At 34.8% G+C, this 25,878-nt stretch overlaps 1 protein-coding gene across 1 annotated transcript in view; it reads right to left on the reverse strand.

Annotated features, from left to right (window-relative positions):
• Positions 1-25,878, reverse strand: part of ZC3H6 (zinc finger CCCH-type containing 6) — a 64,806-nt gene that overhangs the window by 22,089 nt on the left and 16,839 nt on the right. The window contains exons 2-7 of the mRNA XM_032177275.2: positions 18,153-18,333; positions 14,801-14,923; positions 7,993-8,269; positions 6,220-6,353; positions 1,597-1,713; positions 848-959 (exon numbers count right to left, since the gene is read on the reverse strand). Of these exons, the coding sequence (XP_032033166.1) occupies positions 848-959; positions 1,597-1,713; positions 6,220-6,353; positions 7,993-8,269; positions 14,801-14,923; positions 18,153-18,333 (944 nt within the window). The remainder of the gene's footprint in view (positions 1-847; positions 960-1,596; positions 1,714-6,219; positions 6,354-7,992; positions 8,270-14,800; positions 14,924-18,152; positions 18,334-25,878) is intronic.

A 25,878-nucleotide genomic window follows, 5' to 3' on the forward strand; every position in this document is an offset into this window, starting at 1 on the left:
CTATGATAACAGGCATTTTTCATTTTATTCACTTTCTTTGTTTCACATTTTTTAAACACGACAACAGAATTTAAAAATTTATCTGGAAAAATAAACATCAGAATCTACCAAATATTACAGTGGCTGTTGTGGCAGAAATAATCACAGCAAAGCAAGACAGACATGAGGGTGAACAAATCCATGAAGCCAAACATAAAGTCCAGAAAAAAAATCTATATATAGAAATATTTTATCTGTGATACAGTTTCAATTCTGTGGGGGAAAGCTTCATTAGTCATAAGTGGTAGTGAGAAACCTGATAGATATTTGGGGGAAAATTAACATGGAAACATTGCAGAATACATTTTTTTAAAGGACCAGAACACCATATATAGTGAAATTCCAATTTGGGTAGAAGCAGGAATACAATTTAAATGTATATATTTCCCAAGGGAGCGTGGGGAAGAATATACAGCATCTACCATTGAGTGGTAAGATTTGATAAGACTTTTATAATTTTCACAATGATAATTTATTACTCCCAAACTTAAGTAAAATAATTATGGAATAAAATAAGTATTTTGCCAACTACTCCTTGAGGAAGCACAATCTCTTGAAACACTTTAAGCTGATTATATTAAAGTACCTTCCCTTCACAGAATTTTTTCCAAAGGGCATTTATCTCATTTCCCTAAAGAATAAAAGTCAGTTTGCTCTTTTGAAGTACAAAGTTTAACCAGATGGGGTTTATGTAATGTGTTAAATTTAAAACCAAACTAGGCTTTCTAGGGTATATTTATTATTTTTTAAAACCTCAATGACGCTTTAAAACCCCAGCATTTTAACATACATTTTAAATAAAGGATATTATGCATATAAATGCAGTTCTCTCCTTTGGTACAATATCCTTGTAAATAAAATTTGCAGATCTCTTTTCTTTTCTCCAACTCTGCATCATGATCAAATTTACACTGATCTCCCTATTCACAAAAAAAAAAAAAAAAAAAAAGAAAAAGAAAAAAGGTAAGAAACAAAGAGAAACAAAGAAACAACAGCTGAATTTTCTACATGGTGTCTCATGGTAAAATTATGGTCATTATCTTCAGTCTTTAATAATGAACAAATAGTAACTCAAATGACCCCTTAGAATTCCTGCCCAAGACAGTGGATGTAGCTACATGCATTGAGGCAGCACAGTGAGCAAGACCTCACAGGATACTGCCTGAATTGGCAACCAGCACTCACCATTTCTTGCTGAGCTACCATGGGAACTTACTCAACCTCTTGGTGCCATGAATAAAATGGGGATAACAACATTAACTACTTTGTAGGGTCACTGTAGGATTAAATCATTTAATATTAGTTGTACTTTGAACAGTACTTGCCACGTAGCATTATGTGTCTTTTAAACAAATCCGATTTCAACAAATTATGTTATTGTCCCAGAACATAATTAAATGAGCTCTAATGTACAGTATTTCCATGCAAGATACATTTTAAAGACCCAGTTTTACTACAACTACATGTGAAGAGAAAAAAATTCACCATCCCCCAAAAGACTAATTTTAAAGATTATTTTGGAAGTTAAAATGACTTATGATACCTCTATAAATTTACCTTAATACATCTCCCTTCCAGGAAGTATTTACAGATTTGTTTTCCTTTGTGTTCCACTGTGTGCTGATTAATAAATTCCTGAGTCATAACCTTCCATTTTTTCCCTGGTTTACTATACTGCAAGAAAAAAATTTCATTTGAATGCAACATATGAAATATTAATAGGTATCAAAATGTATGATTAAGTTGATCTGGAAAAAAGTACAAATTGTACAAAAACTGATCAAGATTGAACATTCTGATGCTATTCATTTATTTGGAGAGAGATGTGTGTCTAGTAATCTACTTATGCTACTAGTGATTGCAAAACGAAGCCTATTTCTTTCTATTTTAATGAAGATGAATAACTATTTTTAAATTATAAAAAGCTTAAAAATTCACAATTCTCAATTTGGGCAAAGACAAAATAAAATATGCACTCATATTATTGATAGGTATGTTAAAAAGACTTTAAAATATCCATATTGTTTGACATACAACTTGTACTTTTTGTGATTATTTTGAAAGAATTTTCAGGGAGACACACAAAGATCTATTCATATAATAAAATACCGACATAGTAAAACAAACAGAAAAACGAGAAACACTATACACATTTAAAACTAGAAGACTGGTCAAATATATTATGATACATTTAGGTGGCAGAATATTATGCAGTCATTAAAAAATCAACAACTTTGGATCATAAAAAATGTTTACAGATCAGGCATGGTGGCTCATGCTTGTAATCCCAGCACTTTGGGAGTTTGAGACCAGCCTGGTCAACATAGTGAAACCCTGTCTCTACTAAAAATACAAAAAATTAGCCGGGTGTGGTGACACACGCCTCTGTAATCTCAGCTACTTGGGAGGCTCAGGCATGAGAATCGCTTGAACCTGGGAGGTGGAGCCTGCAGTGAGCCAATCATGCCACTGCATTCCTGCCTGGGCAACAGCGTGAGAGTGTCTCAAACAAACAAACAAAAAACAAAAAAAAAGTTTACAATATTTTATGAAGTAAAAAATTGATCCCAATTCTACAATAATAAATAAAGGCAAAGGAAAAAAGACAAAAAGAATATACCCCCATATTTTACAGTGTATGTCTCTGGATGGCAGGATTAGAGATTTTATGTGTGTGTGGTTATTTTGTACTTTCTTTAGGGGAAAAAAAGGGCAAACAAACAGGCAGCGTGTATTACCTTTAACTTTTAAATATAAAAAAGTTAAGAAAAAAACTTAAGAAAATTAAAGGAAAAGAAATCTTATAGCCCTACTTGTTTTCCTTACTTCTCCTGAGTCCTCTATTCAACTTCTGCTTTAAGTATAAGATTGAGTAACAAGGCAGAGTATGATGCCTAGCCATGTTAAATGTAATGAGTTACATTCATCAACTCTAAAAAACAACATTATTTTTCAAGCACCTGGCATGCACTGTGCCCTGTACATCACAGGAGTTCAATGACTATTTACCTTCTGATTTGATTTCTGTTTTCCCTTTTCTTTTAATTTGCTAAAAGATAGAGCATAAAGTTCAAATCTACTGAAAACAAGAAACTGCCTCACAGCAAACATTGAGGCAATAGATGTCTAAACTGAAATCTGATCCCCAGCACTCACAGCTGAAATCACATTTTACTGTAAGAATTCTAAAAAAGGTACAAGAATACCAAGTAAACAGATAATCCTAGAGATTCGTTTTAAAAATGTAAATATACCTAATTTACCCCAGGAAAACACAATGAAATTGCTTATAATATACTCTGACAGAATCATTTAAAGTGTCTCAAGTCTATATAAATTTGATTCACAACCATTTTTATGCTTACAGATTCATTTAGAATAAGCAGATATAAATGACCAGCTCACACAGGCATTCAGTACAAAGAATCGTGACTGTTATAAAATAAAATAAACAGCCAAAGAAAGTAAATTATGCAAAAATCAATGAGCCAACCTGAGGAATATAACTCTGAAATTAAAAAGTAAAAAAATTAGGTCATCTCAACACACACACACACACACACATCCCCTGAAAAATGCAACAAGTTGTACTTAACGTTTCATTAATAACTTACTCTTTCTGTATACATTACTTCCAAATAATGTTTCATTGTTTTAATAGAGGATAGTGGTGAGGAAGTGTTTTGTTTTGTTTTTTAGTTTAGTTCCACTTAAATGAGTAGAAAGTATCTCAGTGTCCACAGCTATGGGAAACCCAACTATAATCAAGGTACTACAGAAAATCTAAAGCAACTTTAACAAATAAATTTTTAGGGCAAAATTAAGTGCCTAGAAGATCTGGCAAGTTAGCAGACTGACAGAACTCAGGAACTGTGCCTTGCAACTCCTCCTATATTCTTTGCATTACAACACAGTACTGTGAATAAAAAAACAATATAAGAAAGAAGGAGAGAAAGAGGGAGAGACGGAGGGAGAAAAAAAACCAAGCTACCTACTGTACTTGGTCATTTTAAAACTTATTTATTTTAAAAAATATATTGATACAAGAGACAACAGCATAAAATATTAATATATATCAGGTAGAGGAAATGTAAGGATCTACCAGGAAAATAATATTTATTACAAAAAATGTAATAGGTACAGTAAACACTAAAAAAATTTAAGAGTATTATGGCCAATAAAATGAAGAAGCCTTTAAAATTCAGTGAAAGTTTGCTTCTTCGTGACTACTCTTGATTTTTCAAAAAAATTATGATGCATCTGAAGGTACCCCTGAATTGATTTGGCTTTGGAGACTCTCATAGTCTCTGAAAGGCCTAGGACGGAGACGGATCTATCTTGGCCACTCTGCTGTGGCCTGCATGTTCATGCTATTCTGGATGGGCCACCTACAGACCATTCCTGAACATGAACTGCTTCCTTGGGCTCTGGCACACTCCCAGTTGTTTCTGGAATCATAAGAAATGTCTCTCATGATAGCCAATAAACTGACATGATTGATAATGTATTTTTATCTTGATTTTTCTGTTACATGATTACCTTTTAGGTATAGCCCAGATCTACAGACATCTAAAATGTTGTGCTTGATGGGGCCCTTAGAGTTAACTTTATACCCTCATTTTGCAGATTAAGCAAATTGAGGCAAAGAGACAGGTATAACTTGCTCAAAGTCACACTTTCCTGGAAGCTAATTTTGTTTAAAGGTATAGGGTGTAAGAACTGGGTATAGGAGCGTGCTTACTTAGAAAGCATTTGTATTAGTTTGGGTTAGGGAAATCAGCATATTCTAAAGGTCTACTGGTGTCTAAGAAGATGACAGGCAGGTTTTTAGTCACCCCAAAATTCTAAAATAATAACCATAATAATTCCAAAGCTGCTGTTCCATGGAACCGTGAGTGGCTCAGTGAATGTTAGTAGGTGTGTAGGGAAAAAAATAGTTTGTAGTTGAGTAAATGATGGTTGAACAAAATAAGCTTCTTTTTGCCTAAGCTGCTCAGAAGCTTTACTACATTAATGTCAACTGAGACTCTCCAAAAGCAGATGGCATGTGCTGGGTTTCGCAAATTTAATTGGGTCTGAACTTCTTTTTTTAGGTCACATCTGTTAACATCTCCTTAAACAGTATACTAAGGAGTGCATATTAAGAAATCTCTGCCCATTATCTTTAAACTGAGAGATCAGAAAACCAAGCATTTTCAAATTATAGTATATAGCTATTCCTCTCAGCTCTCACACAAAGTTGCAGCTTTTTTTTTTTTTTTTTGAGATGGAGTCTTGCTCTGTCACCCAGGCTGGAGTGTAGTGGAGCCATCTCGGCTCACTGCAACCTCTGCCTCCTGGGTTCAAGCGACTCTTCTGCCTCAGCCTCCCGAGTAGCTGGGACTACAGACGTGCACCACCACATCTGACAAATTTTTGTATTTTTGTAGAGATGGGGTTTCTCCATGTTGGCCAGGCTGGTCTTGAACTTCTGACCTCAGGATCTGCCCGACTTGGCCTCCCAAAGTGCTGGGATTACGGACGTGAGCCACTGTGCCCGGCCAAAGCTGCAGCTTTTAATGACCCACTATTGCCTGTATAATTCAATCAAATCTTACTAGAACAGAAGTAGAATACAGGAATTGGACCACTGTAATCCAGGGAGTCACTACAAGCTTAAAGTTCATGAGTTCAACTCAATTTGACATATATTTATTGAATATCTACCACATGTAACATACATAAGTTCACCTTTCCAACCATTTATATCCCCCTTTCTTCTCTTTCAATCTTTTCAACTCTAAAAAGGAAGTTAATTTACCAATGCCTCCCTTCTTGTCCCCCCTACATATTGAGCTGTTAGCATTTCATTGCCAATTACATCTGGGGAAGATGATTCCTAGGAAAGAAAAGCACAAAAGAAGACTAATAGAGGATATATTTTTGCTTTTAAACTTATCAGTTTTATTTTGAGGTTCTTTCAAACATAATAATTTTATTTCAAAGTCACCGAAATCTGTAAATTAAGTTTCACAACTCATTAACAACTATATTTTGGAGGTTATTGATACTCATTTTATCTGAGCTGGTAATTTTTCATTTACTAGAGAAGTATCATTAAAATCACAATGCTTTCTTTGCCATCAAATAAATTAAAAGATGAGAAAGCTCCTCCCCTCCTTATATATAAATTCTTAGTACCTCTTGAAAGTCATCCGATACTGAAAACACATTAGGCCCTTTATTGGTTCTTCCCCCACGTTCTTTTCGTTTGATTTTCTTCGGCAAGCCACGTCCACGACCAACATTAAAACTTTTAACTCTCTGTTCAATACCTAGAAAAGTTAAAATGTACTTAAATTTAAAAGAAAAACAGCATACCTTTCAATTTATTAGTTTATAAGGAACAGTACATTTTAATAGTCTATAATATACAGTGCATTCTTTTTTTTCCTTCTAAATTCAATGAAAAAATTAAATCTTTATATCTTATCTCCTTGGTACTGTTTCTTAAGGGATGTTAACAACACAGGAAGGCAAGGAACAAGGATACACACGGCTAGAGAAGCAAAATCAAGTTTTATTGTTTTTAATTTTCCTTAGCATAAGATCATTAACAAGGCTTTCTGTTTTTAAGAGAATCAAATATTATATTCCTATTTAAGGAAGACTTTGTAAGTATCAGTGGTTAATTAGTAGCAAATCAAATTTCCACTGGTAATTTTGAGTAGATATATATACATGTATCTCCAGGAAAAATTATACTTCTTTTGTTTTTGAAAAACTTAGTATTTAAAAGTATGTAAAAAGATACCCAAATTACAAAAATTAGTTTTTCTTTTTAGAGGCAGGGTCTCACTCTGTCACCCAGACTGGAGTACAGTGGTGAGATCATAGCTCGCTGTAACCTTGAAGTCCTGGGCTCAAGCAATCCTCCCTCCTCAGCTTCTTGAGTAGCTGGGACTTTAGGTGTGAGCCCTTGGCCTGGCCAATACTCAGTTCTTTAAGAGCACAAACAAGTAGGAGCTCGAAAAGAAAAGCCCCAGGTGGGAAGGGATGAGCAAGACTTCTTTGCATTACCCTTATTGTCCAAGTGGGATGATCCCTGATACCACAACATCTAGGCTACAGGAACAAACTTGCTCAGTACAACCACATATGTGTAGAAAAATTATTTTCCCTTTATTTCAGCTAAAGCCTACATTCATATTTTTCAAAGAAATTTTGCTAGGAAATCGAGAAAAAATAAAGTCATAGAAATAACCAAATTTACTCATAACTGATTCCTGTATGCAAAGATAATTAAAGGGTAGTTATACAGAGTGTGGCTCCTCACTACTTCATTTCAGTCTCATATTGCTCCACTTTTCCTGAAGCAGATATATTGACTAGCCAATACTTAAGGCTGATGTGAGCCTTAAATGACTCATAGTTTCTTCACTTATTGTCAAGAGCTGGCAACTTGTCCTAGTCTCTCCAGGGACCATGTAATACAATATTGCAGATAAACAGGTGATCAGTGCAGAAATGTCTTTAGATTGTTTTTATCTCCAATTTTAAAGGATGTTCATAGTCCATGCACATTTGCTTAGCAAAAATGACTGCTGTATTTTAAAGCCTAATAAAAGAACAGCTTCCCAGCTGGTCTAAATTTAAAGCAATACATACAGCAACAGAGACAACTGTATACTGACATGATACAGAAGCAAGGGGAAAAATGTAAGAAAGTTGTATTGCATTTTTATGTATTTTTAAATCATTAGAGTATCTTCCCAACTGAAATATTCGTGTATCATACGGATTGAAATATTTGTAGATTCTGTTCTCAAGGTCTACAAAATAAAAGAAAATTAATTTAGGTTCCACAAGAACAAGCTAATCTTGAGCGGGGATAAGTTTCTAAGTTTTTACTCCATAGCTGCCTGTTTTAATAAGGTTCTCACATTCTAAGACAGACTGTAATTTCAAACTTACCTTGCTGAACTCCTTTCATTCTCTGTTTTTTCCCTGATTCTTTAGAAAATGATGACCCTAAAGCAATATTTGAGGTTTCTTTAGCTTGCCTGTATTGTTTCAGCTGATTGGCAAAATCTTCCTCTGTTTCCTGACCGTAGTTACCAAAGTTGTCATCACTGTAGTTACCGAAGTTGTCATCACTGTAGGTGCTGTACTCATCATATTCTTTACTTTTAAATTTTTTGTTATGTTGACCCTTCTTTGATGTCATGTAGCTTCCTGATATATGTCCACGCTAAGTGAAAATGGACAATCATTATCAGGATTTTTCAATTATATATAGCAATTGACAGTAGCACAGGACATCCTTTTCCCCCCAGCAAGTTTGGAGAAAGGAGAAAAGAGAGTTATAAGTTCCGACTCTTGATTAGTACTTATCTATGATACTACTTAACACTAACTTCAAAAGCCTAAATGTTATCCTGAGATAATTAAATATTGTAATCTTTATGCTTTAGCCTTTGCTTTCTATGTTCTATGTCTCAGTATCTTACACACAGGAAAAAGTAAAAATACACAACATCATACATAAATTTTTCCTCCAAAAAATGAAAAGGGCTTTTTTGAAAATAGGGAAAAGACAGTTAAATAGCTTGGGGTGGAGGAGTGTGGTAAAACATACCATTTCTCCTAATACTGGAAAATTCTCAAATTACATTATATTTAATAAAAAACTGTATTTGTGGAAAATTTTATAAAAAGAAAATGTCTATATCAAGGATCTAACAGAAAAAACAGAGCTTTCCCTAATAGTGAAAAACATCTAGTGAATAAGTTGCTCATTAGAAACTGTTCATCACAACAAACATTATTAATTTTATTGCTTCCTTACTAAAGCATGTGAAAACAAAGAATACACTTTAGTACTACAAGTTTATTAAATGACAGTATTCAGGTCTGTCTCTATTCACTGAAATATTTTTATTAGTTCTATTGTATCCTCTGTCAATTTTTTTTAGTAAAGCGAGAAAAAATTGCACATAATTACAACTTAAGTATCTAGACAAATCCAAACCAAGTAATTCATCTTTAGCTTAGTGCATTTTATTTTATTTATTTATTTTGAGACAGTCTCGCTCTGTTGCCCAGGCTGGAGTGCAGTGGCATGATCTTGGCTCACTGCGACCTCGCCTCTTGGGTTCAAGCGATTCTCCTGCCTCAGCCTCCCAAGTAGCTGGGACTACAGACGTGCGCCACCATGCCCGGCTAATTTTTGTATATTTAGTAGAGATGGGGTTTCACTATGTTGGCCAGGCTGGTCTTGAACTCCTGACCTCATGATCCGCCCGCCTCAGCCTCCCAAAGTGCTGGGATTACAGGTGTGAACCACTGCACCTGGCCAGCTTAGTGCATTTTAAATGTGATATTAAAATACTACTCTGGCCGGGCACAGTGGCTCACACCTGTAATCCCAGCACTTTGGGAGGCCGAGGCAGGTGGATCACTTGAAGTCAGGAGTTCGAGAAGAGCCTGGCCAACATGGTGAAACCCCGTCTCTACCAAAAAATACAAAAATGAGCTGAATGTGGTGGTGTACACCTGTAGTCTCAGCTACTCGGGAGTCTGAGGCGGGAGAATTGCTTGAACCCAGGAGGTGAAAGGAAGTTGCAGTGAGCCAAGATCGCACCACTGCACTCCAGCCTGGGTGACACAGTGAGACCCTGTCTCAAAATAAATAAATAAATAAATAAAATAAAATACTACTCTGGCAAAATACCAATATGAGACTACGTATTTAATGAAATGCAATGAAGTATTAGATCTTTCTAATTATAAAACAGAAAAAATGCATAACTAATCAAGAAAACCAATTCACTCATCAATTTTAAATTTTAAAAACACTGTATCATATTTTTGATTTGTTTTAAGTAGTACTTTTTAAAGTTTATAAACTCCATTCTTAGTCTAGCACTTCAGAAGTTCAAAAGGGAATTTATGATTGTAGCCAAAACACAGTGTTTCTGACATTTTTAAAAAGCCACTATGAAAACTAAAGCAAAACAAAAAATACTTGCTTAGATTAAGTTGAAGATTAAATTAACTAGTTAAATGATGGTTACATTTCCTTTTATTAAAACTGTGACTATATTAATACTTGATAATTTCAACACTTTATGGTTGAAGATTACTTTGTTAATAGATGAGTATAAATTTTTCTCTGGAGATTAGATGCTTCTCATAGAAGTTTTAAATTCTTAACATTAATTCAGTTCTCTGGTTGGCACAGCTTTATCAAAATAATCTCCATGTTCCTACCTTAAGTAGAATTATCCCTAAATTTTCATTTACCTCCTCCCTAGATTCCCAACTGTAAATATTCTTAATAGTCCCCTAAGAATGCACATTGCATCCCAGGGCTCCTTCTGTGGTTAAAGACTTCTAGTGTGGACTCCTAAGGTCCTTCACATTCGCATTCACACCATGTTGTGTAAGTTTTCCAGGAAGCATGAAATGAATGAAGGGATACAGAGCAGCCCCGCTTTTCTAGAGTGGTTCATATATTCCTTATGGTTCATACAGTCATCACTGGGATGAACAAAATGCACTCATGGGCAAGCGTCTAGCAAGTATTTTTTCAAGTCCAACCAAGAGAAGATAAATGAAAAAGACAATAAATTCCACAAAAATAGATAGCTTTTCTAATCACTTTGCCGACTGATTATTTGGCTATACAAACTGCTAGAATGTCTGTAGGGATAGATTTGGTTTCTGTAAAACAAAAACAGGTCCCACAGCAATCACTAGAAACAAATAAAGGAAAAAGAGGCCTTGAAAAAAGATGAGGAAAAAGGAAGCTAAATTAAGTTCTCTAATTTAACTGCTGGGGGGTTAACAGTATATTCAAATTTTGCCCTGTAATTGTAGAAGTTACATAGCAGATATTTGTTATCTAAGAAAAAAGGATTTTTAGATGTAGTTAGGATATAATCTTAATTCTCAGTGAGTCAACTGTAAAACGTATATATGGAAGAAATGGTATTGAACTTTCTCTTCTTGTAAATAGCAGACTGGGTAATTCAGACTAGTTGTCTCTCTTAAAAAAAGTAGAAAAGATGGACAAAATATTTTTCTTAAATCCGTTTGTAGACATCAGACAGCTAACAAATTAGTGAAGGATTACTAGACCAATACCCATGGAGTAAATGAAAATCCTGAGAAGTGGGCAGCATTTGGAGCTGCATTTGCTCCGAGAGTATCATCCCATCAGGAAGAACCAGGTGAAAGATCCAACAGCACTTTAGACTGTCTCTGTTGTCTATGGAAACAAAAGGTGGAGTCCAGAGTCTGGAAAAGGTGGAAGCTTAGTAACCCCCATCCTCAATTATAAGGGGATCTCAAAATGCGAATCAGAGACTGCAACCCAGCCTTCAGGAATCTGAGTGGCTCAGAAGTCTCAAATCCTGAAATTGGAATAAAGTTTGTAAGGGTCACCAGAAATCTGGCAGAAGTAAGTAAAAATCCTTTCTGAAGGAAAAGAACATCATCCTAGGCCTAAAGTTATTTCTACAAAATGCTCAGTACAGAATAGAAAAAACTGAAAACAGAAATAGGCTTATGAAGAGATAGGATCACATGAAAGAGAACCAGCAAAAAATAACAGGCAATAGAAATACAGACTTCAGTCTGTGCGCGGTGGCTCACACCTATAATCCCAGCACTTTGGGAGGCAGAGGTGGGCAGATCACCTGAGGTCGGGAGTTCCAGACCAGGCTGGCCAACATGGTGAAACCGCGTCTCTACTAAAAATACAAAAATCAGCCAAGTATGGTGGCGTACGCCTGTAGTCCCAGCTACTTGGGAGGCTGAGGCAAGAGAATCGCTTGAACTCGGGAAGCAGAGGTTGCAGTGAGCCAAGATCACACCACTGCACTCCAGCCTTGGCAACAAAGTGAGACTCCGTCTCAAAAGAAAAAAAAGAAATACAGACTTCAGATATAGAAATTTATATCTGAAGTCTGCTATTTTCAAGTAAAAGACAATATAAGCATTTCAGCAGCAAACTTGAAACTATAAAAATGACTTAGAAGATTTTAAAAAACCAAATTTCTACATACGAAAAATACTTAATAGATGGGTTTAAAGGCAAATTACACTCTAGCCTGGGTAGTAGAGCAAGACCCTGTCTCAAATAAATAAATAAATAAAGGCAAATTAGATCTCTCTGAAGAGAAGAGAAGACTAGAGAAGAAAGATTAGGTAAAGCATATGTGGTAAAATGTTAACTGGGGAATCGGGATGAAAGATATACAGGAGTTCTCTGCACCATTCTTGCAACTTTTTTGTAAGCCTAAAATTATGACAAAATGAAAAGTTATAAAAAATGAGGATAAAATAAACACATTGGCCCAATAAATAAAAGCTGAGAGAATCTGATAGCAAACCTGTGCTATAAGATATGCTAAGCAAAGGCTAAATGACGCAGTGCATCTGGCTAAAAGAAAATGGTAACATATTAAAACTCAGATCTACAAAAAAAGTGAAGAACACTGGAAATGAAATGTAGTTAAATATAAAAGACCATCCTTTTTCTTAATTTCTTTAACTGATTTTTTTGAAGCAAAAATAGTAACAGGATGTCTACAGGGATATATAATAGTCAGTGTAATATTAACAATACATATTTATTAACAATAAATAACTGCATAATGTTTAAAAAATGTGAGATACCTAAAACATCTGCATTACTGTTTATACATACAAATTGATCTTGCCTCCCACAGTGGTCACACAGAAGGCTATGTACTTATTACAATAATGCTGCCACTATTTTAAATATTTGGAACTTTCTCTTTGGGGTTACTTTCAGTGATAACTTATGAATCCAGAATCTGTCTCATTACTTGATATTTTCAAATGTCTTCTTACCTGAAATAATAATGCCCATCCTTAGCATCTTTTCATTCATTGTAAGAGTCTCCAAATGACTTTTGAATATTTCTAAAGGATAAATCTAACTACATATCAGTGTTGCTGAATTAAAAGTTTTGTCATTTGTGGTAAAAATATTTTTAATGAATAGTTATAAAATGTTCTGAGAAATAGCAACAACCACTGACTAAAATCACTGGACATATTGACCTTATAAACATTCTGATATTTACCTAACTAGATAAAATTATTAACTAGTGTATAATTCTTTTCAAATTTTAAGAGAAGATATTTTAATAAAACCTCATTTATTTAATGGTCACTTAGCAATCTCAACTGTAAAGGTGGCAACAGTGAATCAGACTATAGAAATAACTCTAACAAAAATAGTATTTTGGTTTCTAAACTCACAAGAGATTAGGAACACCAAATTAGGAGAAAAAATAGTGCTCTTATAGACCAGAACAGTGACAGACTGGCAAAAATGAGAACTCAGAAACTCTGGGGCTTTTCAGGTAAGTGCACACTGATCCAAATACTTCCTAGTGACTCTGAGAAGCATCATTACTTGCCTAGCACAAAATACTGTATATTTGGAGATATGGCCTTTAAAGAGGTGACTAAATTAGAATGAGGCTGTTAAAGTGGGCTCTAATCCAGTTTGACTGATGTCCCTACAATAAGAGGAAATTTGGACAGAGAGAGACACCAGGGGTTCCTGTGCACAGAGTATAACCATGTAAGGACAAAGCAGTGAGAAGGAGGCCAGTGACAAACCAAGGAGAGAAGCCTAGCACAGATCCTTCCCTTACAGCCCTCAAAAGAAACCAACCCTGCTGGCACCTTGATCTGGGGCTTCTAGACTCCAGACTGTGAGAAAATACATTTCTATTGCTTAAGCCACCCAGTCTATAAAATTTTGTTATGTTAGCCCTAGCAAACTAATACATTATGTATTCTTTATGTTCAAAGATTTCAAATTTATAGCCTATGTCTGATAAAATATCAGAAAGAATAAAATTGAAAGTTTAATTTTTCTCTTAAAAGGCAATACTCAAAACCACAATGAGATGCCACTTCATACTCATTTTCTGTTTCCAAAAGAAAACAAACAAAAAAAAAACACGTTGGCAAGGATGTAGAGAAATTGAAACCCTCAGGCATTATGTAAATATTGTAAATGTATTTTTATACTTACATTATTGTAATGTAAATAATATGTAAATATTGTAAATAATGTAAAATAGCGCAGCCACTGCAACTCCAACAGTTTCGTGGTTCCTCGGACAGTTGGACATAGAATCACTATATGATCTAGCAATTCTACTCTTAAATATATACCCCAATAAACTGAAAGAAGTCTTAAAAAGATTTTTGTATACCCATGTTCATGAGCAGCATGATTCACAATAGCACAAGGTAGAAGCTTTTTTTCCTGAACACCCACATGTCCATCAACAGATGAATGGATACACAAAATGTGATATATACATACAATGGAATATTATTCAGCCTTAAAAAGGAATGAAATTCTGACACATGCTACAGCTTGGGTGAACTTTTAAAATATTATGGTAAGTGAAATAAGCCAGGTACAAAAGGACAAATACTGTATGATTCCACTTACATGAAATACCTAGAATAGGCAAATCCATAGAAACATAAAATAGAATAGTGGTTTTCAGGGGCTGGGGGCAGGGGAAAACGAGGTGTTATTTCTTAATAGGTGCTGAGTTTCTGTTTGGAATGATCAAGAATTTCTAGAAATGGATAAGTGGTGATGATTGAACAACACTGTGAATATATTTAATACCACTGAATTGTACAGTTAAAAGGGTTAAAATGGTACATTTTATGCTATCTATGTTTTATCACAAAACAAAAAAAATGGCAATACCTGAGTAAATGGAATGTCATAATCCCTGTAGAAACCAGTTCTTTTTTTATGGGAACTTTCTGTATGTTCAATATCTGAATCAAGGCTGTAGTCCGAACTATCATCACTAGATGGGGAATTATGCTGAAGGGAGGGGAAAGACAAATATGTTACATTTGCAAAAGGAAGAAAATTTAACTAGTAATTAGATAAGCTTGTTTCAGTCAGAGATACCAACCAGTAGATTATATTATTCCAGGAGACTCTGAAGTACTACTGAAAAATTCTTGCCCCAAAGGCCACCACCATTCCAACTTCACTGAGGTTTTCTGAGAAGTATATCATACTCTCTGCTCAGCGACTTTATGACATTTTCCTCATCATCCCTTTGACCTAAACAGAAATATTCTGCCCCTGTGCTCTAAAATGATCTACATTTAAGCTAAACCTAAAGAAAGTAAAATTGGCTCCTAGATCACCAAAAAAGGTCATAGAACATGAGTAGAGTATGTATTAATTTGTTTTTACCTAAAATGGCTTTGGAGTTCTTATTCTATTGCATGAGTACCCTAAAACTAAAAGATACCAAAACATTACAAATTACAAAAATAAAATAAATCTGGCCCACAAAATTGAACAAAAGTGAAAGGAAAAGCATAAGTAATTGATAATGATCATTGATGTCAAGTATAATGATAATTGATACCAAGAGTAAGCTTTTTCAAGTATTAATACAATTTCAAAAAAAATGGGACCAAATCTCCTCCATCTGGTCAGAATGATTACCTTCCCAAGTTGAGCATTCTCTTTAAAGAGTTCTTACATTTCTTAGCAATGAAAACACTAGCTCTGTGTATTATTATCGTTGCAGTCCTAGCATCTAGATCTAGTACGAACTCAGTAAAAATTTGCTGAAATGATTGAACTCTGATGCTCTTACAAGAGAAGGCTCTGTTTTTCTCTAACCCATCCTGAAATGTTATTTTAGAAAAGACAAATTGCTTTCCTCCATCTTGTTCCTAAATGGTCTGCAGTTTGGTTTTTACGATTTTATTGCTTTTGTCTTTGTTGATTTGATAGGTGATATAAAGAAATATTTTTATAACTATGCTGTCAAATGCTTCAACTTTAAGTATCTAATCATTCTTGGCTAGGATTTAAAATAAGTAGTGTCTATTTAAAAGCCAAGTTTGCTCAGTCACCATCAGAAGTCAGCTCTAGCTCTAAGGAAAACCTTTCACCTGAAAAATACTAATAGAATTATACTCTGAAAAGATTTGGTCTTTGTGTTTCTTGGTAGGGTAGATTACAAACTCCAAAAAGTCTCAGACTTTTTGACTCTCTAGAATTAATTTTGTTGGGTAGTACTTTTCTAGAAAATTTTCCATTTCATCTTGCTTTTAATATTTATTTTCATAAAATTATATACATAAATTTCTTATGATTTTAATTTCCTTTTTGGTAGTTATTTTGCCCTCAGCATATATACATTTATTTTTCTTTTCCTTTTTATTATTTAGTTTGGTCAATGATATATATGTCGTTGATCTTTTTAAAAAAACTATTGGTTTTCATTCTAATTCATTCACTTCTGCTCATAACTTTATTAACTACTTCCTTTTTGTTTTGTTTTGTTATTATTCTATGCTGTTTGATCATAGCTTATATTGTTTTCTTAATTTTTTGTCATTTTAAAATATTAGGTTAAATTTTTCATAGACTTTGTGGGCATGCTTTCTTTTCTGGAAGACTTACTCTCCATTATTCTCTTTTATCTTACAATAACAACTATGGAATGTGACCATAGTCCTATCTTGCTTCTCATGTGAAAAAAATGGATGGAATGGGCCAATAAAGCTTTCCTAGCTTCACAGCTCTAGGGTTATCTCTCCAGTTGTTAGCATGAAGTATTCAAAAATATGGCTATTTTCTGAGCTATGCCTCTTCTGCTTCCTTCCCCCATTTGTTATCTGACTATTTCTTTCCTTGGCCCTATATGCCTGTTTCTCAACGTAGATTTTACCTCCAGCTGTTACCTCCTCAGTGTGGGACTCTGTCGTAAAAAGGAATTTGGTTGATTCATTTTTGGGGTTCATCAGGTCCAGATCTTTTCAACACCATCCAACTTCTGTGGTCACCTTATATTCATGCATTAACTGGTGATAGCACAGCCCCCTCCCAGTTTCTGTTGCTGTTCTCAGGCCCATGAGGTTTCCGTGCTGGGCATTGACCATTTGAGGTGAATATCTGTTGGCAACTTGGTTTCTGGAAGTCCCTTTATTTTCCCTCTGCTTCATTTGTACTGATGCTGTTGCTACACTGGTCTTGTTGCTGTCTATCGTTTGGCTCCAATCATTTGTATTTTTTAGGTTTATTAGAGATAACTTGTTTCTTCCCTTTTTTGTAGATGTTGTCAATGGGTTTTGGTTGTGTTATCCTAATTGATGTGATTTTAATGGAGGAAATTCAGGGAGTTTCAAAACCTGCTCCTCCATTGCTGCCAACTTGTCCGTGATTTCTCAGTCAGCATAGGTTCCCCTTCTTCCCTACCCCCAATCCACATAATTCTCCATCTAGTACCCTGTTGTTTTTTTGATAGCATTTGTTTTTCATTTGTGTGTTGCCTCTCTCCTTCCCATTGCAATGTAATCTCTTTCAGAGCCAACTATTTCACTCACTACTGTAACCCTCAGCATACAGCATAAAGGTTTCCATAGTAAGCATTTGATCATACATCTAAATGGATAAGTAAATAAATAGATGGACAATGCCAGTGCTGCTAATCTGTATCTGTAGAGAATGAAACTCTCTTTCCTTAATCTTCCAATATCCATGTATACAATCTTCCATCAATTAAAATATTATTTATTTCAATCTGCATTAAAATTTCACTTGAAGCCTGGCGTGGTGGCTCACACCTGTAAACCTAGCAATTTGGGAGGCCATGGTCAGCAGATCACTTGAGCCCAGCAGTTTGAGCCCAGCCTGGGCAACATGGCGAAACCCTGTCTCTACTAAAAATAAAAAATTAGCCAGGTGTGGTGGCGTGCGCCTGTAGTTCTAGCTACTCAGGAGGCTGAGTGGGGGATCACCTAAGCCTGGGAGGTCGAGGCTGCAGTGAGCCAAAATTGTGCCACTGCACTCAAGCCTGGACAACAGACCCTATCTCAAAAAAAAAAAAAAAAAGATTTAACTTAATTACTTTTTAAATCTTTAAGATAATTCATATAATCTTTGTTTAGAAAGTTTAATCACATAAATGAAAATATCTAATCCATATGTTTTATAATAAAATGACTTCTACTTTCTAATTTTCAGTATCTTATATTTCATAAAAATTTATCAAAAGAATAAAAAGTAGATTCTAACTAACCTTATGTTTCTCACGTTTTCTCCTTTTGGATTTTTTCTTCTCTCTCTCTTTCTTATGTTTTTTTCTTGATTTTCTGTAGGCTTTCTCACTTTTCTGCTTTTCATTCTCTTTTGCTTCTTTTTCTTGTATTTCTTCAAATCCTGCATCATCTATTTCACCATCTTCTAATTCGCCATCTTCTCTATAGAAGGAAAATTTTAATTTTCAAATATCATTCTAAAACAAATCTTACAGAAAGATTTTCAAAAGAAAAAAGCATATGCCAAGGATTTATGTTATATTCATTTAGACAAGCACTTGAAAAATTTTTCTATAAAGGCCCAGATAGTAAGTATTTTACATTTGCAGGCCATATCTGGTTTCTGTTGCGAATTCTTCTTCATTTAACATTCCTTTAAAAATGTAAGAACCATTATTAGCAGCCGAAGTTTGCAAACCTCTTAGATTAAAATCACTGATTCTCACAAAATGAATGCATGAATAAATACAGTGCTATCCCGAAGTACTGCAATAGTTACCATCTACTAAACTTTCTTCAAAAAAAGAATTAAACTAAAATGCTCTAAGAAACACTCGACTTACAGGAAGGTATTTTTAACTTAGTGGCTCATAGACAGCTACAGTTTTAAAATAAAAGCAATCTAAGAACCAAGAACGGGCTGCCCTTGGGGAAAGAGGATCTAGGATCCAGTTGGTGCAGCTTACGGCTTGTCCCTATGCGTACAGTTCTTAAATTTTTTTTTTTTGAGATGGAGTCTCGCTCTGTCGCCCAGGCTGGAGTGTAGTGGCACCATCTTGGCTCACTGCAAGCTCCGCTTCCTGGGTTCACGCCATTCTCCTGCCTCAGCCTCCCAAGTAGCTGGGACTACAGGCACCCGCAACCACGCCCGGCTAATTTTTTGTAATTTTAGTAGAGACGGGGTTTCACCGTGTTAGCCAGGATGGTCTCGATCTCCTGACCTCGTGATCCGCCTGCCTCAGCCTCCCAAAGTGCTGGGATTACAGGTGTGAGCCACCCACCACACCCGGCCAAATTATTCTTTTTTTATTTTTATTTCTAAAAAATAATTCTTTTAATAGATAATACAGGCATGTGGCTTAAAGGGAAATCTCAAAAGGCACATAAGGAGCTGTCTCGTTTTAAGTTAAAAAATACTGTATCAGTATCAAATAATTAAACATTTCTTCATTTGAATCATAACTTTTTCCTTTATTGTATGTTCCCTTTCCTGTGCTTATGTATTTTCAGAAATTTTAGTTGGTGTGCATACCACAATTTGTATTTTGTACTTAAATATTATACATTTCATGGCTGTATATTTATTTGATCAAGTTCTTTTATATCAAATAATTCACACAGAGCTGGGCATTTGATTGCTTGCCAATAACTCAGCAACAAGCATTTTTAAGCATGAAGTTATTCTTTGGTTGAATTTTATTCTTGATATGGAGCTTACTTAAGAGTGAGATTTCTGGTCTACAGAAATTACCATGCTCATGAATTTTGACATGTATCGCCATGGCTTTGCACAAGGGCTGCAGCAATTTAGATCATCTTTAGCAGTGAATCAGCGCATTAGTTTTACTACAACTTTACTAATGTTGGTGGTGGAATTTTAGTTGGTTTTTTTTGCCAGCTTAATAAGTCAAAAATTTTACTTTCTTTGATGCCTAGTGAAGTTGAATTTTCCCTGCCTGTTATATTGCTTGCATACTTTGCCTGTTTGTCGCTGTCCTTCTTTTGGATTGGGGTCATACTATTTTTTTAAACTTATCTGTAGAAAACATTTTATTCAAAACTAGTACTGTTGGTCATATTTAATACAAATATTTTTCCTAATCTGAAAAAAAAAAAATTTTTTTAAAGGCAATCTATCTATCTACATGTATTTTTCTTTTTTTTTTTGTCTCACTCTGTCACCCAGACTGGAGTGCAGTGGCACGATCTCAGCTCACTGCAACCTCCACCTCCCAGGTTCAAGCGATTCTCATGCCTCAGCCTCCCAGTAGCTGGGATTACAGGCACACGCCATCACGTCCAACTAATTTTTGTATTTTTATGGAGATGGGGGTTTCACCACGTTGGCCAGACTGGTCTCAAACTCCTGACCTCAAGTGATCTGCCTGCCTTGGCCTCCCAAAATACCGTGATTACAGGCACAAGCCACCGTGCCCAGCCAGTCTATATTAATTCTTACCAACAAAGTAAACACTAAGTAAACAAACAAAAAACCAAATTTCCATACATAGTAACAAAACTCAAACCACAAAACAATTCCTCAACTTGAATCTGTAAAAAAAGATTCATAGTAAAACTATAAATCTAATTTCCTTCCAAATACTAGTATCTTTGCTACTATGGAGACTGAATCCTAGAAACAAACTGACTTTTATATTGATTATGACATTTTTATAGATAGAAACCAAAATATTCATTAATAGTATTTTAAAATACAAATAAACCAACTGATACACATGGAAAGATGAATACATAATTTAATCATACTTCCAAAACACTATAGTTTGAAAAAGTGCAAACTACTACAAATAGTACATGCAGAAAGGTAACTGTTTATGTATAAATGGCAGCAAATAAAAAACAACTAAACTATGGTGTGGGCATTTTAAAGGTAATTTAGAATTACCAGGTATGTGTAATTTCTAAAATACAAAACTGATCATGTCACTCTCCTGCCATAAATCTTCAATGATATGATATGATATATCTCAAATCTGCTTCAAAATAATCCACTACGGATAGTGGACACGGTCTTAATAAGATTGGCCATGAGTTGGTAACTGCTGAAACTGTGGGATGTGTATACGAGGATTCATTCTATTCTTTATACATTTGAGGTGTTCTATAATAAAAAGATAATCTTCAATGGTTCCCTCTGCTTACCCAGCTACTTTCAATTTCTCAAGTCTACAAGACTTAAAAAGTGCCTAAAATCTCTCAAATGCCCAGCTCACGTCACCAGCCTCACCACACCTCTTTCACCTGGCTAATTCCAATTCAATATTTCGGATGCAGTTTAGATGTCATTTCCTACAAGATGTCTCCCATTACTACCCAGGTTTAGGTGAGATGCTTCCTTCTAAGTACTCCTCTGCTAGTTCTCATTTCTCTTATCATTGCACTCTACATTATGTCAAATGACTCGTTTGTTCATTGGTGAAAGCAGGGTGTATGACTGTCTTTTACAGAGGTATCTCTAGCGCCTAGCATGGCACCTTGCTACTTACTGAATCACTGAATGTATATAATACCCATAACTCTTGCATCATGGAAGAGGCATATGATACGACCTTAAAGTGGCTGTAAAGTCACTGGAATTTTCCCCAGCTTCTATTATAAAATCAAAGAGGTAATATTCACTTAGACTTGAAAATTGCTTATGAGGCAGTCTTGGCATTCTGGCTATTTCAATTAAAATGTTTTAAACTTTTATAAACTATAAAACCTTATAATCCAAGAAAATGAGTGCACATATTCATCAAAAGACAAGTATAAGAATGTTTTTGACAGCTCTAGTCATAATAGTAAAAAATTATAAATAACAAATCTCTATCAACAGGCAAATAGATATATAAATTATGCTTTATTTACATCACAGAATACTACAAAGAAAAAATTAACAACTGCTACAAAAAACAATAGAAAGGAATCTTATAGACATAATGAGGAGTGAAAGAAGCCAGACACAAGACAGTACTGTATGATTTCATGTATATGCACTTCGAAAACAGACAAACCAATATATAACAGAAGTCAGAATAGTGATTACCTCTTGCAGGAGTGCAAGTGACAAAAAAGGGAGTATTAAGGAAACTTCTGAGGTATTGAAATATTCTGTATATTAATCTGTGTGGTGATTACTATATATACATTATACATACTTGTAAAAACTCATCAAGTTATACATTTAAGTATTGTGTACTTTGCTATCTATATTTATACCACAATAAAATTTAAAACACAAATGACAAAAAAAAAAATCTATGAGTGTTTATCCTTTCTTTTACTGCGACTCTCCTTCAACGTGAGCTCGTTAAAGCATAAAAAAAATTACATCTGGAAATCACTGCTTCATATTTAGCATTTTAACTAGAGCTATTTAAAAACAAAGTAAACATGCTAAAAATGCCCATAAACTTGTGTCCTACTTTACATACATTATTTAAGTGTGAAATATGGGTCATTTATATTTGTTATGAGATATAAAACATTGCAAGCTTTTAAAATTTTTTTTCTTTATTTTCCCTTAGCTTACTTATCATTTCAGCATTCATATAATAGCAGATTTACACTTGTACATTTTTGTAAGGCTACAAAAAATACGAGAGAAAGAGGAAATAGAGAACAACGATTCACACTATGAACTGTTTCCAAACCCTTTGAAATGTCAGCTTTGGACACATGTGGAAAGCATGTGTGGTATAATGGAAAGAGAAGGAGATTTCACGGGAGGAAAGCTGGATTCTAATTCCAGCTCTATCACCAAAATAAAAAAAACTTTCTTAATTGAACACCTGGTAATGTATCAGATACTAACCTAGTGATCTTGAGAAATACCTAGAAGAGGTAACAGAAATAATTAGGAGTGCTTATCATTCTCTAGATTTTGAACTAGCTTAATACTATTATATAAGAGCTGTTTTGTTTACTAAACACAAGATTTTTAAAAAATGTAATACATCAAATAGGTAAGTTCCTTAGTCAAGTAATTATAAATAGGTGACGTTTTATTAATATAAACACAATAGACTGATTATGTCCTTTTTAAAAAAGGAGCATATTCATGTTCTTGTACCAATGACTGGTAAATAACTGTCCAGTTAATAAACAAAAATAATTTAAAAAGATTTTATATCTTAGGCAAATCTGTATAGATACAAAGTAGATTAAGAGTTGCCAGGTAGATTAGAGGGAAAAATAGGGAGTGAATACTAGTGGGTAAAGGGTTACTTTGTGGAGTGGTGAAAATGTTCTAAAATTAAATAGTGGTAAGGACTGTACTACTCTGAATATACTAAAAACCAGTGATCTGTACACTTTAAAAGTGAAATTTATCTCAATAAAGCTGTTATTTTAAAAAATAGTTAAAATATTTTTTCTCTAGATCTAAGTATCTAGATTGAGACAACTGGGGAAAATCATAATACACTATGGTATAAAAATTCAAGACTCTGAAAATGGTCAGTACCCTCGTCACCCATGATGTTCTTATTCTAAGGTAATTATTCATTAAATCTTTACAAACTGATATGCCTTAATAGAGGATTCTACTTTTTTCCACTCTGATATTGATGGGTATTAAAATAAATTAACCTCAACTATTCAGTCTTACCTCCACAGTAGTTTCTGCTTTTTCTTTATGCTTGCCTAAAGGCTCCTGTTACAAGCTACAGATCAGAAACTGAGTCTTCTGGAAGAAACACAAAAGCCTCTATAAAAGACTATACAAGTACTCCTGATAGATGATAGTACAATGACATTACTCATGAATGCAAACTTCTTGGGATAATATGATCACCACAAAAAAAGACAATCTTCAGAATGCACCAAGTGACTGTGTCGGAATCTCTAGGATTTCTTTCCAGTCCAGGAGCAAACAACTTAATAGAAGTAGAATGCTTATCCTAAGACCAACAGAACAAAATTTCCTAGATGTTTGAAATGATTACTTAGAACACTTTTCTTTTCATGCTTTTGTACTAATTCACACGGTCATTTCTTCCTTACTATAGATAATAAGGTAGGATAACTGCTCTGTACTGATGCCCTGGAAAACTTGCATGCCTCCACGTAGGCCACTTAGGTAAGCCCAACGATAGGCTGACCTAAGCCTTGGCAGAATGCTCTGTGTTCCTTCAGAATATGGAAAGATAGACAGTATTGTGAGGTGCTGCTACAAGGCTATTTCTTACCTACCTCCATATTTTGTGGGAGCCTGCTGGGAGGCAGTTTCTCATCCACCTTCCCTGGTTCCGTAAGGTCTGAGATTCACCACCTTGCCCACTCCTTAGGATGTAGCTGTAGGCTAAAAAATTGCTTAGCTACGGGATGGAAACTGCTCCTCAGCAATAGAGTGCCCACCACTCATGTTACCTATCATGTGGCCCCGTTTGGTTTCAGTGTTACCCTGCAGATGAGGGACATGATGAGCTGACACCATGCTGATCATGCATTTGTCTAAGTAATTAATAAACTGTCTGAATATGTCAGCTTGCTTGATAGGTAACTTGATTGAGTCTAGGCTTTGCCCATGCCTATTCTGATCTTTTACCTCAACCTAAATAGCATATGTATAGTTCTCTTGATTAATCCTTAAACTAAGTCCCTACCTTACCCCCACCAAACTAGTATCTCTCCTCAAGGAAAATACTGTCTGCTCACCCTGGGGCCATGGAAGATCCATCTGACATGAGTTTTTGTGATTTTGTTTATCTCAAAACTTGGCCTTCAGCATTTATATCTTGGATGGCTTTTCGTATCTCCATTTTCTCTTTGTAGTTTCATAAACAGTTCCTCTTGAAAAATTATCAGTGGTAAAATCTGATGAGTATCAATAGTCTTCAAAGTGCTTTTTATCTTCATCCTTTATCCAATACATTCTTACACCCTCTGAAATTATTTAGTTTGCAGAAACTTAGCTTACCCCTTTTTGACTATCTACAGCCATGGCAATTTTTACTTGGTTTGTTTTACTGCTCAAGCCAGTCTTAGAATTTGTCAAAGCCTCAACCCAAATATAAAATCCTTCAGGAATGAGACTTAGTACAAATATATGGGCAATATTATAAATTTTAATTAGCCTAATGGCCTCCATAGTCCTATGACAACCTTTGCAATTTTTGTTGAACTCTATGCAAGTTATCTCTACCCAAGAGATAACTGAGAATTCCTTTCTTACTTACTTTTGTTACAAGTAATTCCTCTTTTGTTTTTAAAACTACATGTGGCTCTCCTAATTTTTACCTCCTGAATCAACAACATATTTACTTATATTTGCCTCATTAGAACCTAACTTGCATATACACATAATAACTCTAGGTAACAATGTAATAATTAGACGATTTAAGAGACTTCTCATGTCTTCCAGGAGATCATGCTTACCTGGGAGTGTCTGAGAGGACACTGATCTCCCTGGATGGGGGTTACAAAACTTGAAAAAGCTATCAAAACTTGGTTAATAATGCTGACTGAAAAGATAAAGCCATAAAGCCCTAGAAGTACAACAATCTAATCTAAAATAATTAATCCAAGTGGTTACAGATAACAGCATAGCTTTAGATTGCTTAATGGTACGCCAAGAAAAAAATATGACATATTGCTAACATTCCCTGATGAATGTGGAGGGAAGGTTGACTAACCTATAGTCAAACTGAAAGAAAAGACAATTTGGCTAATCAAAAGTGGACTCAGAAGGACCCTTGAGATCTGACCTCCTGGTCAAAGTAAGGAAATCTTTGGTCATCAATCTAAAGTGACTTCCAGTGTCCCCTTATCATCATTCTGGTTATTCTTGTCTCACAGTCTTCTAATGCCTGGTCTCCAGAGCTGTATATACCACTGCATAGCTGTTACTTCACTGATGGCACAAAAAATTATTTTGCAATGGAAGGAAAAATAAAGGGATTCTGATATTCAGTCAGGCCAAATGCCAAGCCCTTCAGTTAGAATTCCTACAAAGGTAATAAGCCATACAGCAGTGAATACGTA

The sequence above is a fragment of the Hylobates moloch genome, unplaced genomic scaffold (assembly GCF_009828535.3).
Source record: "Hylobates moloch isolate HMO894 unplaced genomic scaffold, HMol_V3 SCAFFOLD_15, whole genome shotgun sequence".
Classification (NCBI taxonomy): Eukaryota; Metazoa; Chordata; class Mammalia; order Primates; family Hylobatidae; genus Hylobates; species Hylobates moloch.